This window comes from Montipora capricornis, chromosome 5 (assembly GCF_036669925.1).
Source record: "Montipora capricornis isolate CH-2021 chromosome 5, ASM3666992v2, whole genome shotgun sequence".
NCBI lineage: Eukaryota > Metazoa > Cnidaria > Anthozoa > Scleractinia > Acroporidae > Montipora > Montipora capricornis.
The window spans coordinates 15,541,062-15,557,730 of NC_090887.1; the positions used below are offsets into that span (position 1 = coordinate 15,541,062).

Genomic DNA, 16,669 nt, shown 5'->3' on the forward strand with positions numbered 1-16,669 from the left:
TTGACTGTCATTTTATGCTGGCTATACAACTAATGCAGAAAAAGAACAAAATCAATTTTGATTCCTTTTTGTGGAAAAAATGTGTGCTGCGGAACAAGGAATTTAGTGCCCTTTAAGAAATTTCAGCTAAAAACTTTTCTCCATCCCGCCACCCTTGTATAATTTCCTCAGATGTTGCTTGTGAGTTCAAGTGAAAACAGTTTGAGGAAATATCGAGCCTTCGGAATATCGTCTTGTGCGAGCCATGGCTATTAAAGCAACTGAGGTAGGTTTTCTGTCTGTTATATTTCTTGGTCGGGGTAAGAAACCACTATTAATAATTTATAAGTTGAAATTGCACAGATTGTATAAAGAAAATTCTAATGTGGAAAGGCAGTCATTTTTTACGTCATTTTTTACGATGCAAAATATCATTAGTGTTCGTGAAATGTTGCAAAAATGTGCCTGATTGGTTGCGGAACTTGATATGCCCATTTTTTATGTCCGGCGGAATAAATTAAGACCCTCGTCTATGGCAACCGCTTGGTCAACCGAGGAAGGGAAAGTTGTGTATACCTCTTCCCAGACTCCGAGATACGTTTTCTTTAGGATGTATTTTGCAGAGAAATCAGTTCCATAATGTTTTCAATCCTTAGTCAAGGATATGGCACATACGACGGAACCGCGAAGAAAGACGTGCCAGAAATACCTGAAACAAAGGTAAGCCTTATGAAATATCCTCAACATGAGCTTACCGATTACTGTTGCTCGCATGGAAACTTCTGTGTCAATTTAATCGGGTTTTGTTTCTACAACTGTTATTGAATTCGTGATTATTTGTTTGTTACTTTCACTGGGAAACTGTAACTTTAATTCTGGCTAGAAGCACGAGGCCTAAAGTTACTGTGTGCCTCATTTTTCACTTATCAGGTAACCTTCAGACTTCATGCATCAGTGAATCGTTCGCTTTGGTGTTCCAGCATTTTCTTTGAATTCATTGCTTAGCACCCTGTGCTTGAAAGCCGGTGGCATCGAAATGGAAGGTTTTTCGCCTCTCGATGACTTGCTCATAGCAGAGATCAATAATGCATGATGTTCTACACAGAAACTAAAATCTGTTAATTAATTTACAGTCCTGTTTAACATTCGACGACACGAAATGATGTCGAGTTTTGTCTTAGGCGAGTTGTGTAACATAGCGAGGTAATAACATACCGCTAATAAAAATAATACGAGTGTTTTTCGAAACCTCAAAATTTCAGCAGAATTGAGAAGTTAATATTTTTAGTTTGTAATGAAATTTTGTGGAGTCAAAATAACAGTTTTTGTTTTTTCGTATGAATGTAAACAAACACGGAGTGAAAATTCATGGCTGAAACGGAAGACTGGTGCAATTGAGGATATAAACCGATTATAGTGTTTCATATCTGAAATTTCTTTGATTCTATGTTCGAATTTTGTATTGCTAATGTATCAGAGTTAGTGAAACTGATCGCATTAATCGCTTTCAAATACAAGCATAAGGTGTAATTTGTCTTCATGTTGGCCTTTGATCATGCAGCTTTTAGCAAAAATGAAAGATGTAGATGATGTAATGCCCAACTGCATAAACATAACCTAAGAAATGTGACAGCTGAACTCAGTTTTACTGTCAGCACTAGTGTTTGAGTAATTATTGTTGTTGTTGTTGTTGTTATTATTATTGTTATTTGTTTAAAATCACAGTAATCTTGTTGTTGCACTGGTATGTCCCTGGGCAAGCAGCAACAAGTTGCCTTAGCTTTCCAGGACCCTTCGCAGAATTCTTGCGGAACCAAGCAGAACAGTTTTCTGCATCATTACTGGTTTCAGCCCTACATTTTTATCGGCCAAATATCCCTCAGATCTGTCTGTAATGCTACCTAGCGCCCCAATTACAACTGGGACTATGAAGATTTTCTTTAAGTGCCACAAAGCCGTAATCTCAATAGCAAGGTCACAGTACTTATCAATCTTCTCCTCTTCCTTCAAAACAATTCTACTGTCTCCCAGGCAAGCTACATCTATAATGTGACATTCTTTCTTTGCTTTGTCTATGACAACTATGTCCGGCCTATTGTGTGGTACCGGTAGCCTCTTGTCCGTCTGAATGAATGGTCAGATCCCACAAGATGTTTCTATCCTCATTTTCCGTTACAAGTTCTGGGTTGTGGTTGTACGATTTGTCCCCACATTCCATTCCAAGCTCTTTACAGATGTCCCAATGAATACCCTTAGCTACTTTATCGTGATGGCGTTTGTGCTCGGATTGTGCTAACTTAGGGCACTCACTCAACAGATGGTTGACCATGTCATCTGTCTTTTTACAGAGCCTACATCAGGAATCCTCCTGGGACTTTTCAAGCTTAGCTTTGATCACATTAGTCCTTACAGACTGGCTTTGTGCCACCATGATTAGCCCCTGGGTGTGTCTTTTTAGATGGCCCTTCTCCAGCCACTCCCAGCTCTTATCACTCACTATCCCATCCATCTCCCGCAAAAATTGGCTGGAGACTGGTGCAATTAAGGAAATAAACCGATTATAGTGTTTCATATCTGAAATTTATTTGATTCTGTGTTCGAATTTTATATTGCTAATACAGTATATGTTAGTGAAACTGATCGCATTAATCACTTTCAAATACAAGCATAAGGTGTAATTTGTCTTCATGCTGGCTTTTGATCATGCAGCTTTTAGCAAAAATGAAAAAAACGTAGATGATGTAATGCCCAACTGCATAAACATAACCTAAAAAATGTGACAGCTGAAATCAGTTTTACTGTCAGCACGAGTGTTTGGGTAATTATTATTATTAGTAGTAATTATTATTGTTGTTGTTGTTGTTGTTGTTGTTATTATTATTATTATTATTATTATTATTATCTATTTCACACAATAAACATGATTGGTACTGGAGGTCTTGTCATAAATTGTTCTCTATCAAGTCAATGACCTCAGACCGAGAGCATGCACCCTTCATAGGATATTAGCTGTACCAAGCAGCACTGATTTCAGCGATGTCAGACATGGACTTTAATACTGAAACTTTCACAGTGACAATGCAAATTCTTAGGAATGGAGCCAAGTGTGCCAATTATCACAGGAACCACTTCTGTCTCTTCTGTCAGTTCTGAATAGTTATTGATCTTCTCAAATTCTTTCTTTGTGATATCCTGGTCCCCCGGTATGGCTAGTAACATCAACAATGAGTCATTTTCTTCTTATCTTGTCAACAACAGTTATGTCGGGTCGGTGATGTTCATTGATCTGGTCAGTTTGAATGTTATAATCCCATAAAATTTTCACCCGGGGCCTTGTTCTCAGTATCACCTTATTCAGCTTAGGATAATACCACTTGCCGTCTACATCAAACCCATTCTTTCTGCTGAGACTCCAGTGAAGAGTCAAGCATACTTTATTGTGACGCTGCTTATAATCTTTTCATGCTAAGTTCATCTTGCAGCCACTTACGGTATGGGTTACACTATCATCATCATCATCATTATTGTTATTATTATTATTATTATTATTATTATTAAACTAGCAAGGCATTTGTGTCAACAGCTCACCAACTTTGTTTCGAAGAATCATTTTCAAGGGATGTTCCAGAAGATAGGTGGCGTCTTTGATTTTCAAGGGATGTTCCAGTGAACATCTGCTAGAAAGGACGAGACATGACTCATTTATGAACTCCAGTCCACTTGCCACTGACATGTGGACCTTGGGGTAAACGGCATGGATTTAATTAATTTCTACCGAGAAAAAATTGACACAGGGAACTCGTCACAGAAGAATCTCCAACCCCACCACTTGTTGAAGAGCGATTTAATTAAACATAAAGAAAATAAGTCATAAATAGTTGTTGTATTTTTGTAATGCAGGATTACTTCACTTTGGATGATCTTCGTTTGCCACCAATTGGAACAAGCTATAGAGCACCAGCAACAGTGGAGGTGTCTGATTACTGCTCAGGACCACGATATGAAAACAAGCCATTTACTTTACCGAAAGTGGAAAAAAATAGACAACATGCCATACATGTACCAAAAACATATACTACAAGGAAAGGAGCATTGTTGCTTTATGCAGAGGACTACTGCCTCCCTGGCTCACCGAAGCCAAGAAAGAAACGGCGCAAAATTAAAAGGCCGACTGCATTGAATCTTAGAACAATGAATGACTTGAGGAACTATATTTTGGACTACAAGAATGGGGTATGTTATGAAAATGATATACCTTCTTATGTTGAAAGATAACATGATAACATCCAAGGGTCCCACTTCAGTTAGCATTGCATTGCTTTAGCCAAATGACTTGAAGTACAAACATATTTCTTTGACCTTTGGATTTGACTTGTGTTTACTGTTAAACCCAGAATGACGTTATCAGCCAATTGCAGTGCTGAATGTGATCCATGGACATATTTTACCACTACAGTGATTTACAACTGTGAAAAGCAAAAATTTTGACTGAAATTTCAACTTCAAGTGTGCATGTTTATGAAATGCATGGTAACTTGTAATAACTTTCTTGCCCTCATGTTCTTTTATTTTCTTTTAATTGCAGGGTGATCCACTCTTTCTTGCATTGCTTGAAAAACGACTTAGTGGTTACAGAGATTCTGTCAGACCAGGCTTCTCACCAAAACGTTACATAGCTAATCTGGGAAACTCTCTTCAAGGTGACATATGGAAGCGACTTACTGCTGCAGGATCTATCAAGGACCCAACGTTACAAAGTTATGACCCCGGAAATGGCAATGGTAGAACGAACAGTCTTAAACCACAGCCATATGCTACAATGTCACTACCTCCACTCTCTCCATCAAGCTCCATGTTTGACAGTTCATTTCATTTTTACAAAAATGGCATGTCAACTGGTGCTGCATCTATGATTACTTTGAATAGTGAGAGTGAAGAATATGCACCATCTTCCAGAGCTCTTAGTCCAACAGAATCATTGAGTGATCGTCTCTCTGAAGTAGAGCTCTTGCCACAAAGAAAAGACCCATATAGGCAGTTGAATGCAAAGGAGAAAGAGGCCTTGTTGTCACAGCTTTTGGTTGAGAGAACCTTGAAATCAAACATTATGGACCTTCAGGAATGGGTGACAAACCACCCAAGCCAGGGGGGTGGGGTTGAACAAGATGCCACTCCCACACTGACGTTGCCCAAGAGCAAGGCTAAGCATAGAGGAAGCCTTAAGTCAGGATCATTGACATCAATACCACGCCTTCCCCCCATTCAGTCAGCGGGTTTTAGACCAACAACACCTGTAGAAATATTTGAAGACAGGACTCTTCCACAGGAATTGTCTGGCATAACAGCTTATGAGCAAAGTGATGATTATTCTGGCAAAAGTGAAGCAAACAATGAAACTCTTGACCCTGGCTCTGTGCATTTAGATTTAAATTATGTGGATGACAGTTCTATGTTGGCTGATTGGCATGAACCTCGGGGTAAGTAATATTGCAAGTGCTTATATTACTGGCCAACTATTTTTTGAATAATTCAACATTTTGGCAACAATCATTGGCAACAATCCATTTGTCTAAATAAACCAATCCCAATCGTTTAGATATTCTCTAAAATGTGCTGGATCATCACTTGCAACTGTTACATTGTAGTATTTTCTTTTACTTGAAACAAACATCTTCACGGATAAATTTGTTGTTAAAACGCCTGGTGCTTCTTCGCAGGCAAAAAATTGCATTTCGCTGAAAGACGGCAAGGAAGTACTCCAAAGGAACGTTTCATGTTGAGGATGGTCTGTTGTTTTGCGCAATTCGTGCAACATAGTGGTTGATCATCTATGAAAGTTTGTGGTGGACAAGCTCCTTGAAGCTGACTCATGTGACACTAAATCGGGCAAAATCATCCATCTCTGATTTCAATAATATTATTGCTTAAAATGAGGCAACAAATTATTTATTTCAGATGTTCTCATATGTAGAAATGGATTGTGTTCCCCTTAAACCAAACAAGCACAGTTAAATTAGCTAATTTAAAAATGAAATTGCATAATTTGCTGCATAAATTATAGACCCTTCTTGCTGCATAAGAAGAAAGCGCCACATAATTTCCTTTTTTTTTTTTGCACCCTATCAGAAGCCCTGTGACAAAGGTACACATTTTAAAATGGTTAGCTTTCAATAACTGCAAGTTAGCACCAATTTTAAAATGGTTAGCTTTCAATAACTGCACATTGTTGACTCTCATAGCTTGCTGGCTGGCATATTGTACAAACTGGTCGATTTGTAATGGTCCAGGAGTATACAGAGGAGTATGTTTGACTCAAATAGTACCTGCTGATCGGTCATAACTTTGATGAATAATTATTTAATTTTACAATTTTTATCAAAAGATCTCTTACTTGATGATTTTACATCAAAGGTAATGAAACTATAGCTATGTCTGACGATGCTTCCAGCATTGAAGAAGATGATAGAAAGTCAGAAGACTCAGCTCAAAAGATGACTCTGCCATTTAATGAAGACACGAGCAAGGAAGGTGAGTCTAGAGTAAAGCAACATTTTCCCTCGGCAAAAAGAAGAACTGTAACAGTTAAGGGAATATGAGTTCACTGCCAAGGAGAATGTTTAGGGTATGCAAACTCCACCAGATTCTCTGCAGGCAATTTGCTTTGGACTTCCATGAAGAGCTATTAGGAATGCTGTACATTCAACACATTCCCTTTGAGGGTTGACACTTATAGAATTTACTCTGTCTAATGCCAAACCATTCCACTTGTCAATGGCAGGTGGTTTAGGGATGAAAGGGTTAACCCACTGACTCGGCTCCCATTAACCCTTTCAGCCCTGTGGGGTTCCCCGTTGGCGAGTAAAATCGTCTGGCGTTAGACAGAGTAAAATCTGTAAGTGGCACTCTTGGGAGTGAGAGGGTTAATGGAGACATAGTTTTTGAGTGAATCTAGCTGTTGTTAACCCTTTCAGCCCCGTGGGGTTCCCCGTTGACGAATAAATCGTCTGGCGTTAGACAGTAAAATCTATAAGTGGCACTATTGGGAGTGAAAAGGGTTAATGAATAAAATCGTTGTGAAATCTAAATCTCACTCCCAGGTGTCAGTAGGTTAAGGAATTTGGACATGCAAAATTTTAACTTTAAATAGTCATCTCCCAATCTCTACTTAATCTGTTTAATATAAATTATGTTTTTAGGAATGGAACCCTTTGGTGTTGATGGAAGTGAGGGTGCATCACTAGAAGATCACCGTGATACTGAAGATTCTGTTGAAGATGGAAGACAAACACATAATGATGAAGTCGTAGCTCTTGATGACATTGTTCTCAGTGACAACAGCAATACTGTTCAGCCTAATGGTAGACTGGTAAATCTGGATGACACAGTGAAAGGAATTGAGGCAGAGAACCAGCCACTTGAACGACAAGAACTGTCTTCAAGAGAGAATGAACAGAGTGAAGGTGTCGCTGAAGTGGAAAGTGCCAAAGATGCATTGCATGAACAAGGTTCCTTGCAAGCTGAACATGAAGGAGGAGTGATAGAAGGGGAACATAAAGAGAACAGAGATATGAGATCAGATGGTGAAGATGAAGGCATTGGTCTTGAAAGGGATGAGCATGTTAGTGACAGTCAAGAAATGGAAGAAGTAAATAAAGCTGATGAGATAGCTGCCTCTGACAAAGGTACATTGTACTGCCCTAAATTGTAAATCTGACTTTTCTCACACTCATATTAGTTTACACTGAGTTAATTTGTGGTGTGACATTGTAAGAGTTTTCAACATTAGTTTTTGAGAGTTATTTATGAAGAGTGGAAGCTAATAACAAAAGTTTAAAGGAGCTATGTCACACAAAACTATGTAATTTTATGACACCCAAAATGCCCAAAAGTGGGAGGCGCGGTGGCCTCATGGTTAGTGTGCTCGACTCCGGAGCGAATGGTCCGGGTTTGGGTCCTGGCTGGGAACATTGTGTTGTGTTCTTGGGCAAGACACTTTACTCCCACGGTGCCTCTCTCCACCCAGGTGTATAAATGGGTACCGGCGAAATGCTGGGGGTACCCTGTGATGGACTGGCTTCCCATCCAGGGGGGAGTAGAAATACTCCTAGTCGCTTCATGCCATGGAAACCGGGATAAGCTCCGGCCTGATGGGCCACTTGGCTTGTATGCAGACTTTACCAAAATGCCCAAAAAGTAAAACAAAACATTGCAATAACCACTTAAAACTGTTGAACAACGTAAAACAAATACAGCAAAAGGAAAGAGAAGCGTGGATGGACACAAATGGACAAGATTGAAATGGAATGCATTTGGGTAATCTTGAAAAGAGTTGGCCTGACATTTTTCAAGTTTATGGCAAATCGCCTGGATAAAGGTCGTTTTTTCTTGCAATCATCTTGTTTGGCATGATGTTACCATAATTTTGTTAGTAAAGGAATTCTACATTGCCATTTTCAAGTTTTAAACTCGTGAGTTACTTGAAATTTCCCCCAAACACCCTAAAATAACGTGACACAACCCCTTTAAGGTTCATACTGCAACGAGGTTCACAATCAGACATAGATGTAACAAGTTTGATGCTAGTCTGGTTTGGAGAATTTTGAATGTAGCTACTGTAAAAACAGTGTCTTCATCAGGGGCAATCTAAAGTTTTTCCACAAGTCCTTTAATTTATATTCTCATCAATTTGCTTTAAAAAATGTAGATTCAAATACGTGTAAATAGTTCACAGGTAGGTGTAGGGGCAGCATTGATGTGCCATGCTTCCAACAAGGCATCAACAGTATCCCCAGCTGGTGGTGATAATTATTCTAGAATTACCCTGCACAACATTGTGTGGTTAGTTTGGCAAGCATAATCTGACAATTTTAACTATTCTAAGGTATTGTGAAGCGCTGTTTTCTACCCATGTAAACCATGTGAGCGTTAGCTCACCCGAAGGTTGTGGGTTCAATTCCCACCCCGGTGAGATTTTTTTTCTGTCCTGGTGTGGACCCAATTCCATTAGTAGGGCTAACGCTCACATGGTTTACATGGATAGAAAACTGTGCTTCACAACACCCTACAATAGATAATTCGGTTGAAATATAAAGTGCTACACGGCCATTGCTTGCAAAAACGTAACCCTTCCTTGTAGTTGTGCATGATCTGACAATGCAAAGTTTTCCTTTTTTCAAAGAAAAAGTGCCTTTTGATTCTCTTTCAAATGAGTACATGTACCAAGCTGACATTAATTATTGTTCCATGTGATGTACTCAGTGATATAGTTATTTGCACAGGTAATAAGAGTACAGTAAATGGAGTCAGAACCTATAGACCTCTTTCATAATGGAAGCCAAATAAAATGTTATTATTTTTGTTTTAATGCTAATAAGCCCTTCCAGCCTCACTACAGTGAACAAATTTCAAAAGAACATTTATTTCAAAATGAGGTCAGTAGGTTCCATTAACATAAATACAAAAGAATGTTAAGGGGGTCGCCATTTATGAAGTGTTCTATTGAGAGAGTTTTGAGTGGCCACAATGTGAAAGTTGACCAAAAACCTTTCCTCGCACCAAGTCATATTTTTGCAAATCCCAAGGATCCCATACTAATGGAACAACGAACTGTAACCTCTTAACTCATTCAAACCTCAAACACCCTGGGTGTTTACGTGTATTAATTGAATTGATAGTTACTAAGCCATAAATGAACCACTTTCTCTCCATCAAATTGATCAAAGTCATCATGAACATTATTACGCTAATTGTTTAACCCTTACATTTTCGAGATTCTTGTTACACATGTTGGCCATTTCTTGAAGTATGTGTACTAAGTTTTGTACCCATTCATGACCCAGCACGTACCTGACCACATGACAGATAGGTACAAAATGTAGGTCGCAGGTCACAGGTTCCAAGTCACAGGTCATTGTTTTACCAATACAGAAACGACCCTAGGTTAGCTTTAATGGATGTTTAGGATACTTTCTGTATTGGTAAAACAATGACTTGTGACCTGTGACCTGTGTTTTGTACCTGCAGCCACATGACGGACCACAGTACATCCCATTCTCTGAACCGAATAGTGTCTGGTTTGTTCCTTCACATCCCTTTCTAATGATAATTGTGAAGGTGGAATCAGATTTGAACAGCCTCTGTGTATCTTGCCCTGTTTGTAATGTAGCCAGCTCTTTTTATCTGTAACACCATAGTTCTATTTCCTTATAGGTTCTCACTCATCTGAACCAGTCGAACCACCTCCTCCTATTAGCTTAGAGGAGCTGCAGGGAGAAGCTCAAATTGTAGCCAACAGAGTCCTCAGTCGGCCTCAGTCGGGCATGGAATTTATGGAAGATGCGAGGACTGCAATTGCAATGTGGGCAGATCGCTTGACCAAACTTCTTGGTCCTCTAACACCAGGTATGTTTAAGGAAATGGTACTGAAAACCCTTAGAGTTTTTCAAACTTGTTAGGGAACCGTTTATTATTATTATTATTATTATTATTATTATTATTATTATTATTATCATCTTGTTTTCGCACATTGGATTTCCAATGGAACTTCAGTACCCTAGGAAGCTTGGTGACAACAAGTCTCCTCAAACTTCTAGGACCTTCCTAAGAATCCTTGCCGTGTTCAGAATAACACTTTTCTGAAGCTCGTCTATCTTGGTCTCTATACCAATATTCTCTAGTCTCCTCTTTAAATCCTTTGGAACTGTTCCAAATGTTCCGATTACAATAGGAATTACCATTGTTTTCATTTTCCTTAACTTCTTCAATTCTCTTGCTAGATCCTGGTATTTTACTACCTTCTCGACTTCTTTCTTCTTCAATTCTCTTGCTAGATCCTGGTATTTTACTACCTTCTCGACTTCTTTCTCCTCAATTCGGCTATCATATGGTATTGCAAAATCTATTATTTTGCAACATTTATTTCTCTTTTTAACAACAATCATGTCCGGTCTTCTTGCCTCTATTACGTGATCAGTCTGTATCGTAAAATCCCGTAATATTTTACACCTCTCATTCTCTAGTACTGGCTCAGGTACATGTTCATACCACTTCATACCACAATGAAACCTTCCTCTTTACAAACTTCCCAATGGATCTTCTTACCCACCCAGTCATATCTCCTTTTATATTCCTTTTGTGCTAATTTAGGGCATTCACTCACAATATGATTTATGCTTTCATCCACCTTTCTACAGATTCGACATTTACTGTCCTCTTGAGTTTGATATATTCTAGCTTTCATCAGATTCGTTGCAAGCGCCTGTTCTTGTGCTGCCATAATAAAACTCTCAGTCTCCCTTTTTACACTTCCTTTCTTTAACCAAAACCAGAATTCATTCCCTAACATTTCTTTCTTTCTTCTTCTTCTTCTTCTTCTTCTTCTTATTATTATTATTATTACTATTATTAATAATATTATTATTACTATTATTATTATTATTATTATTATTACTATTACTATAATTGTTATTATTATTATTATTATTATTATTATTATTATATTTTTATTAATTAAAAAAAAAGAAAATTAAACAGCATCCGAAAGAAATATTTCTCCCCGATCACGATTTTGCGGTTTTTCTATTTTTCAGAGATAAGTTATGACCGACATTTTTAAGCCTTTACAAGGGTTAAATTTGTAGGTTCTTTAATTTTTTCCATTGGGTTGTACCCATATCTGGAGTTCATCAAAGCGAGCCTCTTATCTCCCATACTTGGCCTAGAAGTCCACCCTTTCCCGTGTAGATTTATTCATCGAACGTCTCCCTTGGGAGATTCAGCACGCATACTGCTGTAAAAGCCAATCAAAACAGAGCTATCTCAGCGTCAAGGGAAACATGATACTTCTCGCGGGAAAAACCTGTTCCTGAAATGAATTTACTCGGGAAAGTGTTGACTCAAGGAATTAGTTGAGAGAGTAGCTTCCCTTGATGAGATCCTGCTTGTACGATTTTTATGGAACTATTTCCCAGTAGTGCTCCAGTGCCTTGTCGCTTGACTTCTTGAAAATGAAGTCCATGAACCCCGGTCGGTTCAGTTTTGTTCAATGTGGTGTCTGGTAGGGACAGTTGGTATAGCTTCAATGAGACCCGGGTTTGATTTATTGATTCCTCGTGCATGCATGTGCATTATACCGGAGGTATTATCCTATAAGGCTGTTGTGCTGGTTCTGTGCTCTGCTCCAACAGGTTTTTCTCGTGCTGTGTATATATAGATTTACTTCATGGTTGGTGAATCCATACGATTTTTATTACTCACTCGTTGTGAAGGATCGCGTAAACGAACGAGTGAGCGAAGCGAACGAGTGAGTTTAACGATCCTTCACAACGAGTGAGTAATAAAAATCGTACAGACGAGCCAACCATGAAGTAATTTGTTTATTATATAAGTACAAGAGATCATAAAGTTAACGAGGTAAGATCTTCTGAAGTATTTTGTGAAGAAAACTAAGCAATAAAAAAAGCAAATACTTTGAAAACCATACACCAGTAGACCGCCATGTTTACAAAATTTATTCCCGCTGTCGTTGTACAGGCCACTTTTGCCAAAGTTCAACATAATATTAGCCTATCAAAAGGCTGATACGACAATTTTTCACTAGTGAAAAAATCTTCCGACCAATCAAAAGGCCGATACCACAATTTTTCACTAGTGAGAACATGGTATGTGATTTTTATTTGATCACGGAAGTGTACGTAAATCTCTATACTTACGTAATAAAATTCAATTCTTCAGTGAGCGTTAGCGTTTAGTTGCCGGAAAATCATTCACGTCAATTTCTAACACGTTTATTCAGACGCACGTATCAGCTCAGCCAAACAGAGACCAAGCTTGGTTCCCCAGGTAGCAATAAGCCGTCCCACAAGGCACCGCAAAGTCAGCCGCTCGGCTGGCCTCCCAGTACCGGCACTGAAAAAAGCTCTGATCATTTCCGGAGGTAAGTGTGTTCACAATGAGCGTGTGTTGAGGCTAGAACTTGGGTTGAGAACCATCTTGACTAGATCTACAGCGGTTTTTTAAAAAAGTGCCGCGAAAAACACTTTGTCTTATCACGAATCCGCAAGCAAACTGATTAGAGTGTAATGTTAAGTGCTAAGTTTCTTCCCCATAGGAACCATGTGAGCGTTAGCCCTACTGATGGAAATGGGCCCACACAAGGACAGAGAAAAACTCTGACCGGGGGCCCGTTTCTCGAAAGTCCCGATAACTTCTCGGGCCCGAAAAGCCATCTGTGAAATTGCCAACTGCTTGTTTTGGAAAGCCGATCTTTTAACATGCTTTCAAGGTACCAAAAAGAAAATTAACTGTGAAGTTTGACGAATTAAATGCTCTCCGTTCTTGAGTTACAAAAGGAATTGTGACACCGAAAATGGCCCGTAAAGTTTCGGGACTTTCGAGAAGCGGCCCCCAGGGTGGGAATTGAACCCACGACCTTCGGGTTAGATCATTTTTCGTTGTTTGTTTAGGAATAATTCCTACGGAGGGTGAAACACGCGAAAGTTGCCTCCCGTAAAACGCTGTCTCGTCGCGTCTCCTCATGGGTACCACAGCTTAAGCACATAACGTGTTTGAGACGCTCTATCATTGCACTTTACAATAGGAAGCTTAAGCAACGGCGACGGCAACGAGAACGTCTCAAATTTGCATATTTCGTGGGCAAAAACAATACCTTTGCACGCCCTGCACGTGCGTTTTTCACTTTTGTCGATTTCTTTGCCGTCGTTTGCAAAACAACAACGTAAAATAGCCAACTTTGAGGCTTTATGACGAGCGTCAGCACTTGAGGATAAATTTTCATTTTCTCCCCAAAATTAAGCGCCGTTCCGACCAGTGTCACTTTTCAGAAACTGCCACACCCTTGTCATATTTAAAAAGGTTGAAATAGTCACGAAGTGATTACAATAACGTGAATTTATATTTTGCATGAGATGACGTTCTCGTTGCCGTCGGCATTGTCGTTGCTTTAAGCTCCCTATTAAAAAACTCATTAATAATTCATGAGCCTAACAGCCTATCAAAACATCGATAAAGCGTCACGTATATGAGCTAAAACACTCCTCGTTAAGGCATAGCTTGTTTTTCTTGTATGCTAATATTCACCTCTCACAATTTGAAGTTTTGAGTCCAGAGGGACACACTCTTTGTGGAATGTTTCTGAAGCCGTTCAAAAAACTCGCAGCACGTGTTTTATCGGGTCTAAAAGCACTCTGCTACGCCTCGTGTATTTAAACTCCGATAAAACACTGCTGCTCGTTTTTTAAACATTGCATAACGCGTCGTCATCGGTGCCTATCTTCTCGAGCCTTGCGGCCTTACTAAAAAGCGCGGTACCACGGCTGGATAGCTAGCGGACTAAAACTGTCTTTTTTGGTCCTGTTTTAGGAGACATGCCTGAAATTGAAGGATTTAAAAACTTGCCACCGCTTCCAGGGAAATTCACTAAACCAGTCGTACCAGACCAAGACAGTGGACAGTCGAGAGGGCCCTCGAAGCATGGTTCAGGCGAGTAAACATATCCCTTGAGCAAGATGAGCATGAAAGTCTCCCCATTAAGTGTTCTATTTCGACTGTCACTAGCATAGAGGCCATGTTATAAATCTCAAGTGGGCGCCGAAGTTGAGGAACCAGCCGCAAATCTACTGAACTGCTTTTCAAGCAGGTTCAAAACAATTAGGACATGGTTTTGGTCACCGGCAACCAAGACGGGTACATATAACCGCTGAAAAAATTGTGATCAACGTTCTCCCTTTGTCTTGTTACTCGTTAATAACTTGTTTTGACCTTGCGGCGTTTATTCATAGAATTATTTGAAGTACATGTAATCTTTTACAACATGAAAAGGCACAAGCAGACCTTCTGCTCCTCTCCCAATCTTCTAGCCCGGCTTCTTAAGGAGGCTCGAAAGGGTTTCAACACTTAGAAGACTTTCTGTTTAGATCAAATGACGCTACAACACTGTATCACGTAACACCAATGTTATGGTACCATATGAAACACTGATCATTTCCAAACAAGATGTGATCATTATTCTGATGCAATAAGTCTCCTTGGCAACGGGAAAGCCCAGCAAAAACACCCTATAATTTGTCTAATATCTCAAAAACGAACGCGGTGACCCCCCTTTTTTATTGCTGAAAAGTGATTAGAAGGTCACGATGAAACTTTCGGCAAAGTTTAAAAAAACCTGTGTAGATGATTCAGAGCTACCATAAAAAAATCACAAAATTAAGGTGGCTCTAAATCCACTAGACAGAATTTTTTTAAAGTTTGCAGAAAGTTTCATCTTGCCGTTCTGATTACTTTTCAGAAATAAAAAAGGGGGGTCACCGAGTTCGTTTTTGAGATATAAAGACAAAATAAAGGGTGTTTTTGCAATATTGCCAATACATGATACCACGTTGATAATTGGGATAATCAAACCACAAAAAAAATTTGCTCCCCAGCTAACAATAAACTTGGAGGTTTTAAAGGTTAGTTTATTAGTTTATTAGAAATCCGATCTCATCTGAAGTGTATTTTTGTTTTAGTGAAGGGTCGTTCTGCGTCAACCAAAGCTTCTGCTTCATCTGCCGCTGCTCGTTCGATTCCCTGGGAGAGAATCTCCAATTCCGATGTACAGGTTGATCTTTTTAGTTTCGCGACAGTGGAGCCAACTTTACAGCGTACACAGGCCGATGAAATTGTTGACGATGATTCAGACGAAGATGATAAACAGTTTAAGACGGCTTTAAATGCCGTTGTTACCGAAGTTAAACCGGAGTATACACTCATTGAAGCACAGTCAAGAATGGCCGTTGCGTCTCCTAAAAAAGATCAACCTTTTAAGTTTCCTCGGCCTTTGCCTGCTAAACCGCCGGCTGGGCTTAAAAATAAACAACCTCCCGGAGAAGCTAAGGAGAAGGCGAAACGTGCGCCACTTAAAAAAGCGACTCCTGCGAAAAAGAAAGGCGGAAAGAAACCTGGAAAACAAACCAAACCAAACAAAGCTGGGAAAATTACTAAAGGGAAAGCGCAGGCATCTAAGAAGGAAGACAAAGTGAGTGAAGTTAAAGAGAAAAATGTCAAGGAAGAGAAGAATGTTGAGGAAGTGACTGAAGAAAAAACTGAAGTTGCTAGAGTTGATTCGGAAACAGGTGAACAAGTGCCAGAAATACTAGATGAGACTGCTGTGTCGCCTGCTCTGTCGAGGCATACATCACCTAGAGTGTCATCTAAAGCATCGAACGAGTTGAACGAAAGCAAAAATGCTGACTCTTTGGAAGGTAGTTTATCGGTTCCCGAGCTCCCTCGTCTTGTTCCGAAACCACCCGAGCCACAGGTCTCCCCACCACCTGACACTTGTGTAGCCCAGCCACCCGAACCTGAAACGGCACAGCCTTCCCCAGTAGAAGAACAAAAACCGCCTCAGGAGTCGAAGGCAGCCAGAAGGGCAGCGGAACGAGCAGCTGCTGCTGAACGGCGGCGTCAAGAGGTGGAACGTAAGAGAAGGGAGAGGGAGGAAGCGAAGAGGAAAGCCCTGGAAGAGGAGGCTAGATTGGAAAGAGTAAGACTTGAGGCAGAGGAAGAAATGAGAAGAAGAGAAGAAGAGCGAAGGTAAGATTACTTGTCATGTAGATAGAGTGAGGTAGCAAAATGTAGCTCTTCCTCTCCTCCAACATTGCCACCTGTCGTCACTGTAGATGACGGCTTTTTC

At 39.7% G+C, this 16,669-nt stretch overlaps 1 protein-coding gene across 1 annotated transcript in view; it reads left to right on the top strand.

Moving 5' to 3' along the window:
• Positions 1 to 517: 517 nt before the first annotated feature.
• LOC138049611 (uncharacterized protein KIAA2012-like) overlaps positions 518 to 16,669 on the top strand; it is a 17,862-nt gene continuing 1,710 nt past the window's right edge. Inside the window, exons 1-9 of the mRNA XM_068895984.1 lie at positions 518 to 699; positions 3,880 to 4,212; positions 4,565 to 5,456; positions 6,391 to 6,507; positions 7,176 to 7,661; positions 10,189 to 10,380; positions 12,773 to 12,913; positions 14,359 to 14,478; positions 15,504 to 16,569. Of these exons, the coding sequence (XP_068752085.1) occupies positions 619 to 699; positions 3,880 to 4,212; positions 4,565 to 5,456; positions 6,391 to 6,507; positions 7,176 to 7,661; positions 10,189 to 10,380; positions 12,773 to 12,913; positions 14,359 to 14,478; positions 15,504 to 16,569 (3,428 nt within the window). The 5' untranslated portion in view covers positions 518 to 618. The remainder of the gene's footprint in view (positions 700 to 3,879; positions 4,213 to 4,564; positions 5,457 to 6,390; positions 6,508 to 7,175; positions 7,662 to 10,188; positions 10,381 to 12,772; positions 12,914 to 14,358; positions 14,479 to 15,503; positions 16,570 to 16,669) is intronic.